The sequence below is a fragment of the Halictus rubicundus genome, chromosome 5, assembly GCF_050948215.1.
Source record: "Halictus rubicundus isolate RS-2024b chromosome 5, iyHalRubi1_principal, whole genome shotgun sequence".
In the NCBI taxonomy this organism is placed as follows: Eukaryota; Metazoa; Arthropoda; class Insecta; order Hymenoptera; family Halictidae; genus Halictus; species Halictus rubicundus.
Window position 1 is genome coordinate 194,454 of NC_135153.1, and position 22,933 is coordinate 217,386.

The following is a 22,933-nucleotide window of genomic DNA, read 5'->3' on the forward strand; positions in this document are numbered from 1 at the left end:
ATCGGGGTGGCCGGACATCGAAAGTATTTTAATTTTTATTGTGTTACGAGCCAGGGCTGCGAGCAACGCGAGAGGCCAGCGACGGGGTTGTTACCCGAGGCATATGGTTTCAATTTGTTAGTTAGCTACGCGGACGCACTCAATGCGAAATCGGGGAGCCGCTAGGATCGTTGACGTCGAGGACGCACCCGATGCGAAATCGGGGAACCTCTGGGAGGTTGGAGTCAAACGCAGACGCATCCAATGCGAAACCGAGGAGCTACTAGGAGGATGAAACTTCGTGAACGCACCCAATGCGAAATCGGGGAGTAACTAGGAGAGACACGCGGCGAACCCGGTACGAAACCGGGGAACTGCTAGGAGGTTGTATAACAGCCGCGGATGAACCCAATGCGAAACTGGGAATCCGCTAGAAGGCGGATAACTCACAGACGCACCTGATGCGAAACCAAGGAGCTGCTAGGATACGGAAGAACCCAATACAAAATCAGGGATCCGCTAGTATGGTATAGTTTTCGTGGACGCACCCAATGCGAAACCGGGGAGCCACTAGGTTGGAGAAATCTTTGTTGATTTGAATTTAAGATTAGTAAGCCTCGTAACTTATATATAATTTAATTGATACAGCGGTCGATCCGAGCGGTAAGATTGTATCGTGTGGGAACGTTCAACTATTAGATTAGGATATTAGGCAATAATTAAGGGTTGTAGATTACGCGAGTTAACAAACAAGACAGATATATTATGAATTAAGATAATTACACGTGTTGTTGTTTGTGTCGCGAGTGAATATAGTAAGTGTACAATTGGAGGAATTGTTACCTATGATGCACGGTTTTGACGCACTGGCAATGCGGAGTTAGAGAGCAATTATTGAATGCCAAATAGAATATATACCGAACGAACGGAATCTATAAGGTTACGTTTTGATTCGAAAGGGACTTTAACCCGATCTCGCTAGAATTGACACTGATGCGTGTAACGCGACGTGACTGCACGATTACTAAACCGCTACTGAACCAAAGAGGATGAAAATGAACGAGTTTATATACCTTGAAAATGAAAGGGTACTCTGTTTAAGATTTAATGTCACGTAGGGTCACAGTCGCATTTTTGTCACTTCTAATGAAAACCAGGCCTCAGTTAGATTTTCGTTAAAAAGGGTTAATGAAGATTATCCGGGCTATTTCCTATCAAAATATTAATTAATGGATGCCAAAAGGGAGTGTCTAAAGATTTTCATACAAAGAAGGCATACAGTGTCTTCCATTAATAAAGGGGGCCTGTTGGGACGCTTTTCGTTCTCAGAAAAGAGATTAGAACTTCTAATTGAAATGAACGTGGAGAACGTCCCCATACGTAACATCTGAAATGAAACGTCTTAAAGACGTCTGAAATAAGACGTTGTTTTATTTCAGACGTAAAAACAACGTCTCCAAAAAGACGTCTTTAAGACGTCGCGTGCTATCTGGGATTATTTATTTATTTATTTATTTATTTATTGCTTTAAACCAAGTGGTTTATATAGCAAGTACAATATTATTACATCTAGCTTACATTAAATAGGTTTACACTGTTTCTAAAGTCTAACGGAACATTGTTTAAGGAAATTATAAATTATTTTTAGTCCTTTTATGTCAGGTTTACATAAGAAGGAACTAATACAAAGAGGGAAACAGTACTTGCCTTTGAGGAGCTTTGTTTCCAATGTATTGCGTTCGTTTTCATAGTGTGGACATTGCCATATAACATGATTTAGGTCTTGGAGTTCTGCTCCGCATTGGCAAGCACTGTTAGCTATAAAGTTAACCCTCGCCAAAGAACCATTTAAATTATAGTGATTAGCTCGACATCTATTAACAAAAACTAGAAAATCTCTAGAGAGCGCAAGACCAGTGTACCATGGCTTGCCTTTGTCCTTGTGATAAAATCTAACATAGTTCACACCTTTGATTAGACCCTCCTTTTTGATTAGGGTGTTAGTGGACAATCTTGCTTGAATTTTGAGGTCTCTGGTTAGGTCAGCGATTGAAACCTTGATATCTGGTGAAGGGCTTTCTTTGGTCGCTTCTTTCGCAAGTGAGTCTGCTTCTTCGTTACCGATAATTCCTACGTGTGCTGGTATCCAGATAAACTTAATAAAATTTTGGCCTTTGTTGTTTGATATAAACGTAGAGTACTTAGTTTTGATTTCAATGATGTGGTTACTGATATTATATTTGAAGGTTGGCTTCTGTAGTGACTTCACTGTACTTTGCGAGTCGGTGAAGATGAGAAAATTTGTAGTATTACTATATAAATTGGCAATGTCCAGTGCTCGGCTAACGGCGTAGCATTCTGCTGTGAAAATTGATGCGTGCTTGTTTAAACTAAATTTTTGGGAGATATTTAGTTGTGGGCAGTATATTGCGGCACCTACTGATTCGGAGTTTTCTGTTGCACTGCCATCGGTATAGATTGCAACCGTATTCGGAGGGTTGGATTCAATAAAATCTCGTAACGGAATATTAGGGTCGGAAGAATCTTGTAATGATTGACCTAAATAAACATCACTCGGTGGAATATTATATAGGATGTTATAGTCTGTGGTAAAAATTGGATGTGTTTCAGCAATCTCTAGATCGGGTCGTGTTTCTAACAAATTAAGGAGGTTTTCAACTAGCAGAGAGTGTTTCGTTCGTCTGTTGGGAGGAATGGCAATCAGGTCTGTGTTGTTTTTAAACAGTATTTTGTTTGAAGTTGAGGTTGTATAAGAGTAACATTTGAGTAGATATTTTCTAGCTAGAAAATTGACTCTATCCCGAAGGGAAATGACTTTAGCTTCGCTAAGCAAAACATTTGTGGGCGTGCTAATTCTGTACCCTAGTGCCAGTCGGATTGCAGCATACTGAATTCGATCTAATTTAAGGATTAGGTTTTTGTTTTTCGGATAATATATGAAGCAATTATATTCCATGATTGGTCTTATGAGACTGCTGTATATTAACAGCAAAGTCTCGGGTGAAGCACCCCATGAAACGCCAGAAAGAAATTTCATAATATTTAGTAGTCTAAAACATTTTTTCCTCACATTATTTATATGAACTTTAAAGCTCATGTCATAGTCAAAATTGATTCCTAGAAATTTAACTGTTTCGCTTGATTTGATGACATGGTTGTCAATTATAATTTCGGTTTTACCCGGTAGAATACGTCTATTATTAAAGTGAACAAATACCGTTTTTTTAGGAGACAGGTCAAGGCCAACAGATTTGAGATTAGCATTAATTGTATTAATCGATTGTTCGAGTAACCTTTTGCTATCGTTGATGGTAGGGGTGCTGCAGTAGACAGCAATGTCGTCTGCAAATTGCGATATTTGAACGTTGTCTGGAATGTTCTTAATAACTTCAGCTACATAAAAGTTATATAGTAACGGACTTAGAACTCCTCCCTGTTGCAAACCTTTCCAGGTTGTTCTTGTGATAGTGCTTGTGGTTCTATCTATAGCAGTAATTTTCCTGCCAAGCGTTATATGTTTGATAAATCTTATGACTACAAGAGAACAGCCTATCTGGATTAGTTTCTGAATAAGCAAACTACAATTCACATTGTCGAAAGCAGCTTGTACGTCTAGAAAGGCTCCTAGGGTGTCTTTACCTTGATTTTTTGCGGTGTCGATGTTGGTTAATAAAGAAACTAAATTATCAGAGCATGATTTACCCTTGCGAAATCCTGCTTGAGACGTGGGTAGAATATTTTGATTTTCAAGCCACCATTCTAGCCTGTTCTTTATCATGGTTTCAAAAAGTTTACATACACATGAAGCCAGGGAAATAGGTCTAACGCCCAATTTATTGGGTTTATCAATGAAGAACATCTGAACCGACTGCCACTCTTGGGGATATCGTTTTTCCAGGTACATTTCGTTGAATATATCTAGCAGGACCAGTTTAATGTTACAAGGCAGAAGTTTTAGTGAGAGATAGTTTATGCCGTCTTTTCCGGGTGCAGATTTGTCATTCTTAAAATCCAATGCAAAATTAAATTCTGTGAAATCGAAAGGTTTGTCAAAGAACTGATTATGAGGCGCCTGTGAAAAGCCGTCTGGGTTGCAGGCAGCCCAAGGGGGAGCAATTTTATCTAAGCATTCATGTATTCTTTCTAGGCGTTGGTCAGCAGACATTGTTTTATTCCCGGTATATGTCCATTTATTTTTCAGTTTTTTGCAGGTATTCCAGAAGTATTTACTGCCCCTTTTAGTGTCAAACTCTGAAATAAATTTGTGAAAATACTCTCTTTTTTTTAACTTGAATGTTTTCTTTGCGGTTGCAACAAGTTTTTTATAGTTAACTAGGTCCGACATTTCATAAGTGTGTTGCCATTTCTTGTAGGCTGCTCTCCTCAACCTCTTGACTCGTTCACATTCTTTGTCCCACCACGGTACTGGGTTTCGATGTATATTGTCGTTGACCGTCACCTTCGAGGGTGTGTTCTTTATAATAGCTTCTCTTATATAATCAGTAAAGAAGTTGTATTTTTCCACGCAATCTAGTATATTGAATTCGCGTGATAAAAATAATTGGAAATTTTGTGCCATTAACTCTTGATACTTATCCCAATCCGTTCTTGATGAAGACAATGTATTTGTAACTTTCCTGTAAATATGTCTAGTTTTTTCAATACTAATTTCTATACCGATAGGAAAATGGTCAGATCCATGAGTATCGTCCAAAGTATTTATCCGAGTTTTATCAGCTAAATCCGGAGTCGTAAAAATCAAGTCAATGTTAGATTTACTATTGTTACTTAAATCGACGTGTGTTAAAGAATCAGGATTGTGCAAAAAGATGCTGTGACTTAATAAGCTATTGAATAATCTATCCCCGTTACAATCATTACTTGAACAATTCCATACTGTATTATGCGCATTGAAATCACCTACTAAGAGACAAGGTTGCAAGTCTGAGACTGTTTGCATGATCCAATCCCATTTGTTTTGCCCTAAAGAGGGGCCCTGTGGTCTATAGAGTGCCATTATGTTAATAGATGGGACAGTGTTCACTAACTTAATGCTACATGTTTCTATGAGATTATTAAAAGATCTAATATTTGGTAATATACAGTAGTCAATGGATCTTTTGATAAAGATAGCGATACCACCTCCTCTTCTGCCAATTCTGTCTTTGCGAACCGTGTTAAAACCTTTGAATGCTATTCTCATTTCCGGTTTGAGCCATGTTTCAACACAAATGAAAATGTCAATCTCCTGTAGCATTTGTTCCAACTCTTCTTTGCGTTGTGCAATGCTCCTGGCGTTCCAATATATGATGCGTAACGCTGAGAAATTGTTATTACCGATAGTGTGTTGTCCCATTTTTGAGGATACTGTTAAGCTGGGTTTAAGGCAATGTCTTGGTCTGTGTTATCCTCTTTTAATTTCTTGATAATTCTGGTCAGCCGACTTTTGGCGCCTCGGTGTGTTAAGCTTGGGTAGATTTCGTATAACATATTGCTTAAAGCTTTGGTGTCATCTGTATACTTTTTGGCTATCTCAAGGTGATTGGAGTTGCCAATAGTTTCTCGCAGAAAGCTGTTCAAAGTGGTGTAGTCTAAGACATAGGTGTTCGGATGCTCGGTTAGAATTTCTTTAATCGGTAGAGTCATTGCCTCAATGTCGGTTTCTTGGTCGCTACTACACGATTCTGTTCGCATTTTCTTTACTGTCTTCTTTAATTTTGTTCGCTTATATTTGAGATTTTGTTCCTGGTTAGTCTTGTTGTCGGTGTCATCTGATGACAAGTTATCGTTGATTGCGATTCCCCTGGCGGTAGAGCCTGACTCGGTAGTGGATAACGGTCTTTTGTCATTCCTCTCATAGTTATTGGTCTCAGATTCAGTGACTTTAAAGTTGTCTTCTGCAACCTTGACTTCTTCAGACGCATTACCTCTTGCCTGATTATACGATGGTTTTTCAGGCAACAAAATTTGCATGGTGTTGCCAACATTTGGACAGTGTTTGGCCAAGTGATCGTCTTTTTTGCAGATGAAACATCTTGGATTATCTGACGAAATATAAATCCAGTAGTTGACGTTCTCATGCTCTATCTGAATATTGTCGGGGAGTTTAACAGCATCACTGGGTTCAATGTATATTTGACGCCGAAAACTTAAAATGTGTGAGAACCCCTGTTCGTTCATGCCAGCCCTTATATATGTAAGCTGTGACACGCACCTGATTCCCATAGCTGTCAATTTTTTCTCAATTGTATCATTCGGAATTATCGGACACACGTTGGATAGTATTATTCTCTTAGCCCTGGCCACGAGCGGACGAATTCGCAGTGTGTGAGCGCCGACGCTTATGTTTACATCGGTGTCGGTCAGTTTTTCTACAAGGTGCTGGTTGGCGAGGTACATACAGATTCTGCCGTTCGAAATTCTAGAGGCGAATCTGATATTAACCGGTGAAATAACTTTAGCTACTGCTAATATGAATTCTTTGATGGACACACCATCAATTGCATCCATGATAATCGCTTGTTCTTTAGTCGGGACTGTAATACTTTGTGTTGCGGCTGCGTACGTCAATGGAACACTATCTGTTGTTACTTTTGTTGAGCTCGTTGACTTGTTTGAATGAACATTACTGTACTCAGAGACGTTCATGCTTTTTAAGTTGTTCTCAGATGAGGCCCCCTGGTTACCAGGGGGCTTCATCACTGCACTTGACGTTAACAGTTCAGTTGTATGCAATTAACTATTTCGTAAGCACTCGCGATACTGAAATGGACACTTCAAATACACGTTCGATGTAGCGCTCTGTTTGCAAACACGTCTGACTCGTTCGACGGTTCGAGCCGAACTCCTATCTGGGATTATTTTCAACCTGTTAAACATATTAAGAAAGAAAATCAATTTTTCTTTTACTCCAGTCTATTGCAATTCAGGTAGAAAATTTTTATTTTGCATAAAGATCCGCAGTCTACTAATTACCTAAATGTTAATGTGACTGTCGCATACAACAAAATCGATACAACAAAAGAAATTTTTTAAATATTTTACGACGCGTCTTGCTCAAATTGTGTTATGTATAGTAATCCCGGCGATTTAAAGTGTAGTGTAATAGGATTGTTAATCAGTAAGAATTGTTCTTTCGCAACGGATTATTTTCACTGATTCGCCGTTTGTTAATATATTCTCTCATTTTGCCGGAGTTAATCCAGCGAGTACTGTTGCAAATTGACAATTAACCGGCTAATTGGTAAAATTGGTGTACCCGGACTCTTATACGCCGCGCATAAAAATCCATTATCCGTAGGAAAGCAATTTCATTGAGTGATCGATATTTCTTTCTTTCTTTTAATTTTATCTGTTACACCTGCGTGAGCTTCCATTTGATAATAGGATTTCGGCGATCTTGATGTACGACGATTAAATTACAGAAACTCCAGTTCAATTTGCATCGGTGGGTGGAAATCGATCATTATTGGTTCCGAGGGGCTCCGCCTCGGGTAAGGAAAAGTCTCCGCGGGGGTGCGCGTCGCTCTCCTCGAACTTGCACCGATAAGATCTCCAAGAGTGGTTTCGTTTAATGCGTATTAATAAGCTTTCGGAACAGCCTATAAATCACCCTCCGGACAATGGAGCGGCACAGTTACATCTCCAAGAATCTATAGCACGCGGCTGCAATAATAGAAGACATATGGAGTATTCTGTGCGGTATACGATATGTATTGAGGTCGACGGTCACGGGTTAAAGTCATTTCGGTAGTGTTTCGTGATTCAATTCAATGACCACATAGTCGGAGATCGCATTCACGTAAGTACGTATACTCACGTTAACGTGCTGTGGCGACCATTAAGGCCGTTGCACACTAGACCGCACCGCCGCCTGACCAGCACCGCACCGCCGCCGATGTTTTGACATTCTTCTATGTAATTTAAATGGGAGTGCGCACTCCCATTTAAATTACATAGAAGAATGTCAAAACGTCAGCGGCGGTGCGGTGCTGGTCAAGCGGCGGTGCGGTCTAGTGTGCAACGGCCTTTATTGTCGCGACATAAGCGGAGACCTCGGGTCCGAAACATCACAGAATCGTGTAGGAAAACGATTCCTCGAGATTCCTTTAAATTTTGCCGCCAACGTCGAGCCGGACGACCAAAATAAGCATTAGCGTGTCGGCGAGAAAATACTAATACAATGACAAAACTTTCTTCTTTTCAATTGTTTTGTCACGAAAATTATAATAAAATATTCGTGACATTTTTCTGATTAAAACGACACCAAATACGATATATCTCTTAAAAATAATCATATGTACAGCAATGTGTCGATATAAAAGGCAAACATTTGTCACAGTTATCATGTAGGAGATTCGAGGACCTCTAAGAGTGGGAAAGCTGCCCGCTCAACTCGGCCGAGACGTAACACGATACGTGTTAGGTATATCGATGGGCCAATACTGGTGCAATGACAAATATTTTTTGTTGTTTAATGTTTTTTTCACGAAACTTATACCAAAATATTCGTGACATTTTTCAGATCCAAATGATACCAAATACGATATACGGTCTGGGTTAGGTGTAGTAATGGACAATTTGGGACTGCTTTATCATGCTCTTTTCTACGTTTGGGCTATTGTCGAAATGGACATTTTTCCGCCTAGATCGGCAGAATATCACAACCCCTAAACGTTGCCTAGCGTACGCACAAACGCCGAGGATTCCATTCAAACCTCAAATCCGCCACGATCGGCTCTTGATTATTTCCTTGATGATTCGTCAGGCTGCAGCTCCGAGGAAATTAACGATGATTATGTTCATTCGAGGAATCCAAGGAGCAATCTGCCCGAGTCTTTTATAGGAGTTGGGAAATCCGGTCCCCGGGAAAAGACAGGACGGAAATGAAATTGATCGCTGAGAAGGAATATTTATTTGTGATATTTCTTCGCTACAAGGAAGTAGGTCAACGCAATTACCGCGCGTGCAGTGAACAACCGGAGGAATTGCTTGATTGTTCAACGTCTCAGGAATTGCGGTGAATTGCCAGGGAAAAGTGGGATTCGCGACAGAAGAAAAAGAAAATATCAAACGATTAACGTTTAATTCGCGAAACCATCAGATTGTTTCATGTTAACGATGTCGCAGGATCGTGGCAACCTTGAAGCATGTTTTTACGTACGAATTAACATTCGTACACTCTTTACATTAGAATAACTTTTTTTTTAATCAAACCACTTGATTCAATCATCAGTCATCTACACCAGTAGGAAGAACATTTTCACTTACCACAATTATGAATGAGTCAACGGCTAATCAAATTTCAGATAATGTTTGCAAAAAATAGTAGTCCGTGGAGTAGTGATTGTATCGATACACTCCTGAAGACTCCCCTCCCTACTCCTGGGTCCCTCCACTGAACTCCTGTGGAGTGTAGATGTACACGCATATATTCGCAGTCACGCGAGACAAAGCACGGTAAGGGCAAGATGAAATAGTTGATAGTGGGGGAACCGGTACACTAGTAGTGAGAATCGTGAAACGACAGCGGGGAAGAAGTTGCCAGGCCTGCACTATACCACGCCTGGGCAATTGGTGCTCCGAGAGTTGGCGACGTAGAATCGGCTAACCCCACTATCACTCGTTTTCCCCTCTCGCGCTGGGCGACCAGATCGCGATAGTGGGGGTAGCCGATTCTACGTCATCGACTCTCGGAGCACCAATTGCCCAGATGTACACTATACAGAGCTGTTCACGTAGCTGTATGCTGTACAGCGTAGCTGGCCACGTACAGTGACGAGCAAAAATGTAAACACACTTCACTAGTTTTACATAAAACGTGATAATACAACCTATTTTTCAATTGAATGGTAAAGATTAGGTACTAATAATTACAAAGTGAATAGGATAAACAAAACACAACAGTTTATTTTCGTTAATATCAACAATATACGGAATATTTATCGAAAATAGGAATTGAAGACAATTTTTACAGTTTTTCACTTTAATTGTGCTCGTCGAAATAAAGCTTTCAATTAACATTTTCTCCATTTTCCTTTACTTATTTGTACTGTTTCTAGCTTGCGTGGCATACTCTCTATTACATTTTTAATAATTTCCGGGTCAATGTTGTACCATTCTTGTTCTGTCCTTTTCCACAATTCATGAACACCTGAAGGTGGATTGTCATATTTTGCTAGCCTTCTTTTCACAATTGACCACTTTTCGATTGGATTCATATCTGGACTTTGTGCTGGCCACTTCATCACAGAAAACTTTTGATTTCCTAGCCAGGCCTTTACTATCTCTGCAGAATGCTTAGGGTCCCCGTCTTGTTGAAATACTACTTCATCTTCAGCAAATTCAATAGAATTAACAACAGAAGGTAAATTATTTTGCAAAATATTTAAATAATGCTCTTCGCACATGATACCTTCTATCCGAACTAAGGCACCAACACCCTTATGAATAAAACAACCGCAACACATAATTGAACCACCCCCCGAACTTCATAGTTTGTTTTATACTACTTGCTTGATTGCTATTTTCGGATGAAGTCCAGTACCAAGAACTTCCATCAAATTCAAATCTATTAATTTTTGTTTCGTCAGACCATATAACTCTTTTCCAATCTTCTGTTGTCCACTCTTTGTATGTATGAGCAAATTATTTTCGTAGTTTAATATTTTTGCTAGAAAGAGCTGGTTTGCGTTTCTTTTCATTCGCTTTTAACTCGATTCTCTTTAAGGAGCGGCAAATGGTCCACTCACTTGCATTTACCCCAACGTCTTGAGCCGCGATTTTTGGGGTGTTATGACTTTCAGACCGAATACGATGTGCAATTTCACGTGCAGCTCTGTCAGAAATAAGTTGTGGTCTACCGTTTCTGGAAGAAGTTGACACACTACTATAGGTTTTCTTCATTCTTGCAACTATCGTATGACTTACACCACATTTTACTGCAATTTGACGTAGTGAAAAACCTTTATCGCACAATTAAATGATACTGTTTCTTTAATCTGCACTAAGTGGTTTCATCTTGACTTACGCGTGTCAACTAACTTTCAAATAGGAGAAAAACTTTGTAAACACCAGTCTAAACGTGTCTTACTACAGTTGGCAATCAGTGTTTGCTTACAATTTCATTTCCCTAGCATTGGTGGACTATCTTAACCGTTTCTGATGAAACGTGCAAAACTGTAAACATTGCTTCAAATCCTTATTTTTGTAAAATATTATATATATTGTTACTATTATCTAACTTAGGTAATAATTATTATTACCTAACTTTATCATTCAATTGAAAAATAGGTTGTATTATCACGTTTTATGTAAAACTAGCGAAGTGTGTTTACACTTTTGCTCGTCACTGTACCTGTGACAATGCGTGTGAGGTATACCTGCAGCCTTCCCCATAGGGGCGGGGCTTCGTGACCGTACGGGCAGACGCTGAACTATACTATACCGCACTATACTATCGGAGAAAAACAATCGATATTACTCATTCTTAATTCCTCAAAAGTTTCGGGACACCCTGTATGTATCCCGTGGGAGTAGGACGCTCCGGTTTCCTTTGAAGGATCAATCCCATCAACGGCTGGTCGCCCGGTGACAGCGAATTTTCCGAATGCGAGCTGAAAATTCGAGTCGGCATGCATCGATTCCGATAGTCAACGCGGCAAACGCACGTAGATGCAGGAACCGCGGGACGAAATGAGACCAGGGAAATTCCATTTTCTCAGGCCGGGCACAGACACGCCGAAATCATATCAGCTACCAGGTACTGAACCGGAGTTGCCGCACGTCGCACGGATTTGGCACACCGCTCTGCGTTTTCTCCGACGGCGGTGCCACGCCGCATGCCGGCGCGGCAACCCAAACAAATTGATTCCGAACCAAAAATATCCCTATCGTGAATTTCAATTTGCCGACATTACTGCCGAATCACGCTCGAACCGGGCTCGAACGGAACACGCAGACTCCCGGCCCATTCTGAAACGTTTAGGGTCTCCCCGATGAACCCGGTCTCGTTCCTAAGGTCAGATAATAATCTTGTACAAACGCGTTGCACTTGTGCTGCTCCCTGTGGCCTTCCTTTCTTTTGCTTCTTTAGTGAAATAACAAGATTAAAAAATTTAGGATGCACGGACATGAGTTACGTTTAACTAAAAAATCCCAGTGCGTTGGACTTTTAAATGCTCATGGTGTTCTCATTTTTAGGGGGAAATTCTTATGTACAGTCAGAGTCGCAGGATCAGGGGAATTGATTCGATTTGAGGGGAAAAAGTTACCCTCTCTCTCCCTGCCAGTATAGGTTTAGTCACGTTACATTGGGATACAACGCAGTGTCGCCTGATAAGGGGAGGGAACACGACTCGAGGGAAAAAAGTTTCCCTCTCTCTGCCAGTGCCGGATTAGTCACGTGACATTGTGACGCATGCGCGACGGAAACGACTTCACGTGAATAGCGCGGTGGAAGGGGAAGTTAGAGTGGGCACATAAGTCTTAATCTGGCGACACTCCATACGCAACGGAGACGAGATGCATCACGTGACCGGGCTGCGGCGGAAGCGTGGGGGCACAGCGTCGCAGAAGGGAAAGGTAGGGGGGGGGAGCAGAAAGATTTTTTTGCTCTTCACTGTATGTTCTTCAAATGTTTTATCAAATTAATTAATTGTTATTAGTCAATGTCTTTAGACTATAAACTACACTATTTTTAATAAAAAAGAAGGCGACATTTTGATTCGATGTTCAATGATTCCTGAGGTCAGTATTCCCAGCTTTTCCAATTTTCGTTTTTCTAATTTAGTACGCGAATGTCGTTCGTAGTAAAAAACAGTCGAGTCCCGGCATTACCGTTAATTAATCGTGAAACGATACATACTAAATTTTCGTTTGAAATGACGGGATCTAAATGTGCACCCGTAATTATCTAAAAATTGTTACAAATATTTTATTTTATGTCCGTTATATTCCCGAGGATAATCCCGTGTAATGTAATACGCACCGTAAAGCTGACGCTGCATAATCCGGCACGAACGAAAATGAACAATATAAATTATATTGAAGTCAGCTGCAATAGAATCCGTTAAAAGTACAACTCTTACAAATGTCGCTGAGAAGAACATTGTTAATTAAACGTAGCATTTAATAAAGGTCCGGAGATATCTGGCACATTAAAAAGGAATTTTTCCGGAAATTACTGCGTTCGAAAAAATTCAACCCACGTTAATGTATTCCATTCATTTATAATGAACTCGAGAAAAATTAGCATTCGAAAAAGTATTCAGGATATCGAGTTTTATTTTTATTTCGTTGCTTGGAAGGCAATTAATTCGTTTTTCTTTTTTGAACTTAGGTGTCAGGCCGAATCGGTGTTTGTTTATTATAAAAATATTATTGAGTGAGAGCTTGCACATCGTTAACAATTTCAGTCACCTTCGTCCTTTCTCGCGTACGTTGCAGTAATTATCCAGTTTCTTGCAGTTGTGATTCCATTTTTCTTCATTTGAGACATATTAAAAATGTAACAGTTTTTAGTATACGAACTTCTACTATCGTTGTTAACAATTAGTCTTGATGTCACATTAGAAGCAAGATGACAACACTATCGCTGCACAGCAGCAAGTTACAGTTGGCACACACGTTATCTCTTTTTAAAAATAATTGGATTTTTAGCGGAGCGAAAAGATACAAAAAGAAACCTGTCTTTCATCAGAAATGAAAGAAAGATTCTTTGAAAGGATAACCGTAACGACGTTGAATGCATTCTCTATGAGTGTTAGTAGGATGAATCACAAATGGATTATAATCTCACATTTATAAACAGTTGTACCTCATTTTACCTGCAGTGGTATACAAAAGTATTCGGAAACCCTTTGAAAAGAAATTACTTTTTAAAATCGGACCAAATGCTTGAGCTTCTTTTTTGAGATGTTAGAAGAATTAGTTTACTAGGTTATGAGTAAACAAATTGTGTAAGAATTGATAGCGGTCGAAATTGTTACAGTTATTAATTTTTAAAGGGCGTTTGAATACTTTGGAAAGATTTATTTTCAAGGTGGATTCTTCAACACGTATTTTAACTATATTTCCCAAAAATTGTACTTTAGTCGCAGCCATTGTCAGTCGATACGAAATCGCGTGAAGTGAAAAATTTGTATGCAACACATTTACAATCTGACTGACAAGATTTTTAAAAAATTTATGCGGACTGATGCAAGAAAGGTAGATTTATAAAAGCTCCTGGGTTTTTATCCAGTAATTTTTCAGATATTTTGTAAAATGTGGTTGTGAAACAAACGTTTTTAAAGTTTCACGCTCCCTCTGGTTACAGTGGATTAACTTGAAACTTTCAGAAAATATTTTAGGGTAGTACAAAAAAGAAAATGCTAGAATCCAAAAATTGAGATTTCTGAATTTTTTAGGTGGATGAAACCCCTCAAAATGACTGGCTGAAATTACTTCGTAACTTTTGTATTAACGAAATAATGTACAGGGATCTTTAAAAATACAGCAGATTAGATAGAAATAAAAGAGTCAACGCAAATAGACATTTTTTAATAAATTATTTTGTTGTAAAAATTTTTTTGTATCAATAACACAGGTATTAAGGGTGACAGAGTTAGACGGGACACCCTGTATAAGAACGTTCCAACAAAATGTATACACACTTTAGCTACTGATAACTCACTTAATTTTCACTCTTTTCAGATTGAACCGATTTGAAATGGTGGGCGGAGCCGGACTGAAAGCCTCGGACAAAAAAATTGTATCGTAAAGTGCTACTGGAAGTTTAAAATCGCAGCTGAAGTACAACGACAGTTAAGGAGAGTGTCAAAACAGAACGTTCCAATTAGTCCATTTGCTAATGAGCCCCCGGGAATATTTTTGCCACACGATATTAGTGCAATTCACGCGGCAAAGGAAATTGTGTTGCTCCAAAACTATTTTAAATGTTATTTAACACTAAACTTACCGAGCCATAAAAGTAACTGATGCATGTTGTCTTATAAAAATAACGAGATCGAATTTATTTGGATTTTGCGTGGTTTTTATTATAATATATTCTATACGAAATATATTTAGTAATTGTCGTCAGTAATTGTAAAATAAATAATCTGGAACCGTTCATTTTGATCAGCGGTGGTAGGTTTAGTGTTAACAAAATGTTCCTTGTAAGTGGAATATTTTCAAAAATCACTATACATGGCTAACATAAAAAAGAACTATTTTCTATCTTTCGGTAGAAATAATATTTTATCCAGCTCTGCAAATAAAAATTATTTGCTATTATCATATTGCATTATAACCTATCGGAAGAAGTTCAATTTTCAGATGAACTACTTTAATCAGAATTTATAGAACGTCTCTCCGATATCGGGGCATGTGCAGATTCCAATATGTCTAGAGTGTCTGCAGGAAAAGATTTTCATTTCTCGTAGGTCATTTTCGGAATGTTATAGGGTTAGAAGGTATTATTAGAAAATGCAAACAATTTGCAGAATATTCTGATCCTACGCTTCCATAAGAGACGTCTCCATTTTTTTATAATTTGTAGAATTTTCGAGTCTTTCATGTCTCATCCGCGTCAAGTTTTAAACTAATTGCAAGTCCAAGTTTATTCTTGTACGATTCTTTTTTACGAAATTAAGACAGTGAAATTTTTTAGAAAATAATTATGAATTATGACTTTATTATTTGTTTCAGAAATTTTTCTATAACATTTACATATTTCTATAACATGCGAATATATCACTATTATCATCTCATGAACACATGATCTGTTTGAAATTCATACGAAAATTCATAATTAAGCTTCCCCGATGCAGAGTTAAATAATAAATGATGCCTTTAGTTCCACCGAATTTAGCTTGTTCGCATGTCAAAGGTTTAATAAAGCTTTCGTGTTACATCCATTTAATTTACATTTGTTATATTTCTCAGTACAAAAGAGTTTCTCGTAAATCAATTTTTTCGTAGCCACAGATGAAATTAATCTTTTTGTGCCTGAACAATTTATTTTTATCTGACTGTAATTATTTAATCCTCAAGCAGTGTATATTTTTAGCAATGCCTCCAGAGAGAAATGTTGCTTCCACTTTTTTCAAATGTGGGATGTGCATTCAAGTTTTATTACACTTTTAGTACTCTTATTCGACTCAGCTTTGCGCATTATCCACAGAAATTATTCAAAAAATCATAGTGTAGTAGATAATATATTTATTAGATATATTATAATTAGTCTGCGGATGTTTAGGCAATTTTCAGTGCTATCCCGAATAACTAATCTTACCAATAGGCCAAAGGGACAGAATACAAACCGGACAACTGCCACAGAAGAAGCGGGGCTGCGAGTTTCTTATTGCGAAACATCGTCGCCTTATAGCGACACAAACCTCGTACTGTGCGTGCCGCGCACGAAGTCCCGTGAGAGGAATGGGCGGCTGATTGGTCATAGTAGAAGGGGCACGCGCCTCTAGCTGCTCTATTGACTAAGACGGTGACACATACTATACAGTGTGTGACGTCAAAGTATGAGCATTGGACTACTGGAGCGTCAACAGTGGGGATGGGCGGAGCGAGTGAGGGTCCCCTTTGCCCTTATGCCGTTCCGCGAGACTTCTTGTGAGGCACGAACAACAGTACATTTTCAGAGGCAGTAAGAAATACGCCAGACTGACGCGAGTAACGAGCAAGGACGACTCTAAAAGCCAAAAAGGAACGACCTGGTTCTACCAAAGGATTGATGGGAACGCCAGTCTATTCCGCGTTGTTTTTCCAGGGAGATTACGAGTGTCGAAAGACGACACACCGCGATAGCACTCTAAACGAGGGGTGTCGTTTAATTATTCAATGAAAATACAAAGGTTGCGTGGGAAACGCAACCGCACCGGAGCGAATGTTATTTAGCGAACGCACCCAACATGTACCTACTTCTTAACCGCTGGCGGGAAACGGGTCAAAGGTATGCAAATAGGTGCATCCTCGGAGAACAGGTAAACCGGTTGGCGCCCCGAACTCGCTGAAAATCTCCGTCAGCGACATTATTTTCGCGTCGCTTTCCTCGGTTGTCGCCTGCGCGACCCACGTATAGTTTTTCTTTTATGGCCGAGCGAAGGCCGAGTCTCTTCATGCGGTTTTCTCGTTAGATAGCGGGACAACTTCGTCAAGATAGACGACCCGTTCGCGAGGCCTTTTTCGTCGGGCGAAACAGAAGAGACAGAGGAGGATGAGATAAGAGTCTCTCTCACTCTCTCTCTCTTACTCTCTCTCTCTCTCTTAGTCTCTCTACCTCTCTTCGGGATCCTGGCGAATCGACCCTTATCGTTTCGCGAATGGCCACGTGATCGAATTTACCCGAGATTGAAGCCGAGCGGGCACGGTCGTACGGGACTTCCGGTAATCCACTTTCCCTTAAACCGCAACCACCCTTAAAGCAGGATGAATGGTTAGCGCGGAGAAACCAGAACCCGAAGTAAATTCTCGAGTGTGCGCCGCGGATTAGCTTTCGCGCTAACTACTTGTGTTACAGGGAACAGTCCCGACGAAAATTGGAATATATTCCCGCTTCCGCTCGGTTCGTTTGACACCGCCTAAATATTCTGTTTTAACTCCGTGTCACTGAACGCTCCGCGAACAACCACGCCCCCCCACCCCCAACCCCCTCAGTCGTTTTCCCATCCATTAACGACGTTGATCGCGACACACGGAAACGAAGATCGACGCCGATCTCACGGTGCGTCCAACTTTGCCAGCTGCTCATCCCGAAAGCTTTCACCGGTCGTGTTACGACCCCGACGCGACGCGACGCCTTCCATTTTGTTGCCTTTTAATGCTCGTGCGGCGAGCTTCATGACACGGGCCCACAGAAAGTCTGAGCATGGTAAGATAGGACGGATTTTAAATGATTTCAACTCGTTTTCACGTTGCAACTGATACTTTTTTTTTTTAATTAAAGGGATTAATCCTTTCTCATATTCAACTCTATCCACTACAAATTAACTCTTTTGCAGGTCTTAGTCACCCCTTTTTGCAAGGCAAATCCTCCTTTTTCGTAAGTCAAATTCCTCTTCTTACAAAAAAAATTCCCCTTTTTACAAATAAAATTCCCGTTCTTACAAATAAAATTCCCCTTTTTACAAGTAAAGTTCCCCTTTTTGCAAATCAAATTCAGCCCTTTTTGCAACTCAAACTTTTTCAAAAATTTGTTTTCTTAACCCCTTGCACTGGGATTTATTTTCTTTATTGTTCACAATGTGCCAGAAGAAGTATATTATACCCTGCTGGCATTCTTCAAAGGCTGTCCATAGAGTGGTCCATGTTACCTCCGCTGTTTCGGAAAATTTGAAGAAACTTTATTAACCAAAGTTCTTTGGTATAAGGAGGACTGAAATAAGGAGATAATAGTTCCCTTTTAAGAGAAATAGTTTCGGAGATTTCAAGGTCACCTTCATTCTTTGAATGGAAACATATATCGTTTGCGTGCACTGTTCGACGCCGGTGGTCATTCTACAGTGAAGAGTAAAACTGAATCCACACTATTTGAATCAGCATAACTTTTTTAAAATTAGATCAAATGATTTCAGTGTTTTTGAGAAGTCAGAAGGATTAATTTATTAGACGAGGTGTAAAAAGTTAATGTTTGTGCGACCCTCGAGGGTCAGTTTATTAGCTTGGACGAAGTGCCCGTCTTGCACATTTGGCAACCAAATGTCCCAAGAACGGAATCTTTACAAGGTCATTTACAACCGGGAAAGTAAAAATCACGCTTCGGGGATTAGGACTCGGGAAGTAGTTTATTACCCTTGCACGTGTGCTTCCCTGGTCTTCACTTTCGAAATTGCCGTTTTCACCCGTCTCCATAAAATACTTGGGTCATTGTCACGTGTCACCGGACGGGCCTTACCTGCGTTGCGCCGCCTGAGTCCGGGTTTTTCCGTCAACACGGCTTGCCAAATATTTCCTATGCTTTTCCACCACTTTCTCTACCATCGTGGGCGTTGGCCAGTCAAGTCACCGCCCATTGACAATTCGCTTAAATATCGGTGTTTGGCAAGCGCGGGTAGATTTAGAAAATACACCGAAGTCCAAGCACTTCCCTTACGGCCACTGTTTCGCACAGTCTTTAGTCAGAAGAACATACCACCGAAGTCTTAGTACTTCCCTTAAGGCCACTGTTTCGTACAGTTATTAAGACAAGAGTATCTTCTCTTGTAATAATCAATCGCGCTAAATATACAGTCCACAAAGTTTGTTTATATTAATGTTAAATAAAGTGATAGTTCTGTTACTTGTTAAACCTGGTAATCACAGCCCATACACAATAAACCCCTCCCGAACAACGAAGCTGACCATTCGGCGCGATCAGTTAAAAAAAATTTGAATTGGTCGGAGTCGCGAAAGAAACAGTAGAAGTTCTTTTTTACAGCTCTTTATCTGAGCAAATATTAAAAATGTGTTTTATTCACTCGGATAAATAATATCCATGCTGAAAATTTCACCGACATTGGTTAATTCGTTTACGAGTTATAAACGATTAAAAGTGAGAAGAATTGCTATTTTTTACAATTTTCGATTTATAAGCGCATTTTTAATCGTTTATAACTCGTAAACGAATTATCAAAAATTGTTGAAATTTTCAGCATGGATATAATTTACTCGAGTGAATAAAACACATTTTTAACATTTTTAATATTTGCTCAGATAAAAAAGTTGGAAAAATCAATTTTTACTATTTCTTACGCGATTCTGACTAATTCAAATTTTTTTTCAAAAATTGTTTTCGTCTCGTCTAATAAACCAATCCTTGTAACTTCTCAGTAACACTCAAATCATTTCATCTAATTTTAAAAAAGTTATGTTGTTTTAAATAGTGTGAATACAGTTTTGAAAATGAGTAGGTGTAATTCAAACCAGTAGAAAGATTAAAAGAGTTTAACAATGTCGATATACCATTTTTAACATATAAAAATTATTAATGAGCAAAATAAATTTTTTATTAGCTCCTGTAGATTGCAATTGACGTATAAAAATTTTATTTTGCATAAAGATCTGCAGTCCAGTGATAATCTATGTATGTCGAAAAATTATTAATTTGCGAGATATTTCAATTTAATTAACATTTTTCGACATACACACGTTAATACTTTTTTATACAGGGTGGATACATATTACCATTTAGTTTACATGACTATTATTATTCGTAGCGGAAAATGGTTCGCGATAGTTTTCGTTTGGTAGGTGGACGCGTAGAGGACGTATAAAGGTCATCTTTTTTTTAAAATGGAAATATTTTTTATTGCACTGCTTAATTAATGTATACTGATATTCTTTTCAAGAAAGTGTTAACCTATTTGTGTAAAAAAATCATTTGTTTAAGAGATACGAGAGGTTCAATGCGACCATGGTTGACATCATAACTGTCAAATTTTTATCAAACTTTTCAAATATCTCAACCAGACTTATATTTATAGGTATTTATAGAGAGCCCTCAAAACTAATTTTCACAAAATCCACTAACGATTGCCGCCCGTGATTGTATGCAATTATGTTTTCCATATTTTATCAGCAACGACTAAAAGCCCGCGCGACAAGCCACCAAAGAGCTTTAATCCCGGCTCTTTGTCTATTTAATGTCTTTAATCCGACATTCTGTGAGAAATTCATGTAACACACGCGGCCGTTCAATGAAAAGACCTTTAAAGAAGAAGAAGAGACAGCCGAGCGCGTGAAACATTAAAGCTCGCACGGCGAGCGGCGGCGGTGGCAGCGCGATCGCTGTTAAAACTAAACCGCAATGAAAAATTCACCAACGACAGAAAGGAGAGATCTGTTACGCTATAAAAATCATTTAATTTCGCTATTTCTTCGCGTCTTTTGAAACCGCGTATAAACACAGCCCCTCTCGCAGAACTACTTCCCGTTTTTATACACGATATACGGCACCCGCGTGGGACAGAGTGGTTGGGGGAAAAAACCGTTTAATGGGTCGAGTGAAATTTTTTATAAACCGTTATCGCACGACGCGACGCACGCGCGCTACAATTTTTCTATCGAATCTGAAAATGTCGCGTACTTTTTAATAATTCACCGGGACAATCAATGCCTGTCCGCCCCGGACTTGACATGTTTTACGAACGATTTACTGGATTTCGCCGCTCCGATCGTCCGATTGTGTTAAATATTTATTGTACTTTTAACCTCATTAATACAAAAAAAATACCCTGTTTATATTGTTCCGATTAAACATGCAATTTACGCGATTCTGAGCGCTCATCGAGAAGTATTAACGCCGTTTAACCTTCGTTCGATTCCCGATGAATTTCAACGAACTACGCTGCGTCGTCGTTACAGGCTGGCACGTCTCGCTTCGCAGGTCATGTGCTCATTTTTATTTCGCCGTCATGGTGAAACAATGCTTCGAGTTTGGAAACGTAACAAAAGTTTGCGAATTCGCAACGAACCCCCAAGGTACGCCGAGTCATCTTTTGACAGGATTCCACGGAACCAAACCGAGCGTATGGGGCGAACGTTTGTACGAATGTCGTGCATACATCATTCATAACTCTGCGGTAAGTTTCAATGACGCTTCCCGATCGAACAATCGAATGCATTCCTGATGTGCTACAGTTATAAAATAAAACGACTAGGCGGAACACTAAATAGAAGAGACTGTCCAGAGACCTATTAAAATTGTATATCCTTAAATCAAAATGTATGATCATTTTGAGTACTTGTTAAAATAAAATTTCACTCATTAATCCTTCTAGCAGAGCTCTTTCACTATTCCCATCAATTGCCTAGTGTTTATGAATTTTTTTACTCAAGGTCACGCGAAGGTCATAGTGTTATAGGTGGAGTTGGATACATCTTAACCTCGGCTATAGTATCGCGATTATGAAAATATGTGATTTTTATTTAAAAAACTCCGATGACCTTGAAATCTCGGAAAATATGATCTTCAAAACAATTTTTATCCCATCACAGCATTTGTCCCTTCGAACAAAATAATGTTTTCCTCCGACATTTTTCCCTATAGTAAAAAATAAGCACAAGTTAGGTGGGACACCTTGTATATTGTTGACTATAATGTTGCACAGTTTTGTATTGCATGCAGCCATTTTTTTCATAAAATGCAAAGTCTGTAATCCCGTTAAGTCAAAAATACAAAGTGCCATTTAAAAAAATGAAGGTGACTTTGACTATACAAAAAAAAAATTTTTTTCGAACTTTTTTTTATTGCAATGTATAGCCGATGGAAAACTGATCAACTGTTGTTGAAAATATTTGTTTGTCAGATTATCGCAAGTACTTGAAAAGTCGTGAAAAGTGTTATGTGGGACACCCTGTATATACATACATCCTTTTTACGATACTTTGTATGAATTTCAGCACCGGAGTTTTTCACATTGTTGCCGGTTAGTAATTTATGCAATGCCGAGTATTCAGCGAGAAGCAATAACGTCTTAGCCTCGCTGCATTTATTCGCGTCCCCTGCGACACTCGACAAGCTATTTATTCAGGGAGACAAACTTCTTAAACTTTATGCCGAACCTCTTGGCGTCTGATTTGTATTCCAGGCTGGTTTGCATGCATTTCGATGCACATGTATTATGCGCGACCCTCCCGCCCACCGCGGGGGTATTGTTATTAAAGTTGTTATCAGTTTAACAAGATCTCCGTGAAAAGAACGTTGTACCACTTGATCGACGTATGCACGCCCGAACGGAAATCCGTATTGTTTATATAATATCATTAAATCAGCGAAAATTTTCGAAGGGGTATTAACCCTCATACCCATTTTTATTCACGCATTTTTATTCTGCACTTCAAATCGACGTATTATGTTTCCGTTGCAAAATTGAATTTAGGTTAGGAACCGCCCCGCGTCGTATAGTTAACCTATATCTCCTTGACGGTCTGAATACACATGAACTTTTATTATACGATT

General features: G+C 39.2%; 3 protein-coding genes across 3 annotated transcripts in view; 1 reads left to right on the forward strand and 2 right to left on the reverse strand.

The window, feature by feature from the left end:
- LOC143353940 (uncharacterized) overlaps positions 1-22,933 on the forward strand; it is a 340,337-nt gene that overhangs the window by 87,104 nt on the left and 230,300 nt on the right. The window lies entirely within an intron of this gene.
- On the reverse strand, positions 313-2,448 carry LOC143354604 (uncharacterized). Its single transcript, XM_076788857.1, has 3 exons — positions 2,420-2,448; positions 1,687-2,369; positions 313-437 (listed from the first exon to the last, which is right to left on the reverse strand). Exons 1-3 carry the CDS (start codon positions 2,446-2,448, stop codon positions 313-315), a joined length of 837 nt encoding a protein of 278 aa, XP_076644972.1.
- On the reverse strand, positions 4,198-5,356 carry LOC143354605 (uncharacterized). The gene is made up of 2 exons (XM_076788858.1): positions 4,334-5,356; positions 4,198-4,251 (listed from the first exon to the last, which is right to left on the reverse strand). The coding sequence occupies exons 1-2, from the start codon at positions 5,354-5,356 to the stop codon at positions 4,198-4,200; spliced, it is 1,077 nt and encodes a 358-aa protein (XP_076644973.1).

Excerpts from the sequence above, each read along its gene's own strand:
- LOC143354604 (XM_076788857.1), bottom strand. The coding sequence starts at position 2,448 with ATGGCAGTGCAACAGAAAACTCCGAATCA. Across the intron at positions 2,370-2,419 it reads CAACAGAAAACTCCGAATCA|TTTAAACAAGCACGCATCAA; the intron begins GTAGGTGCCGCA and ends CCAAAAATTTAG. Across the intron at positions 438-1,686 it reads GGAAACAAAGCTCCTCAAAG|GTGCGTCTGTGAGTTATCCG; the intron begins GCAAGTACTGTT and ends GTTTCGCATCAG.
- LOC143354605 (XM_076788858.1), bottom strand. The coding sequence starts at position 5,356 with ATGGGACAACACACTATCGGTAATAACAATTTCTCAGCGTTACGCATC. Across the intron at positions 4,252-4,333 it reads CTTATGAAATGTCGGACCTA|AGTTTGACACTAAAAGGGGC; the intron begins GTTAACTATAAA and ends AATTTATTTCAG.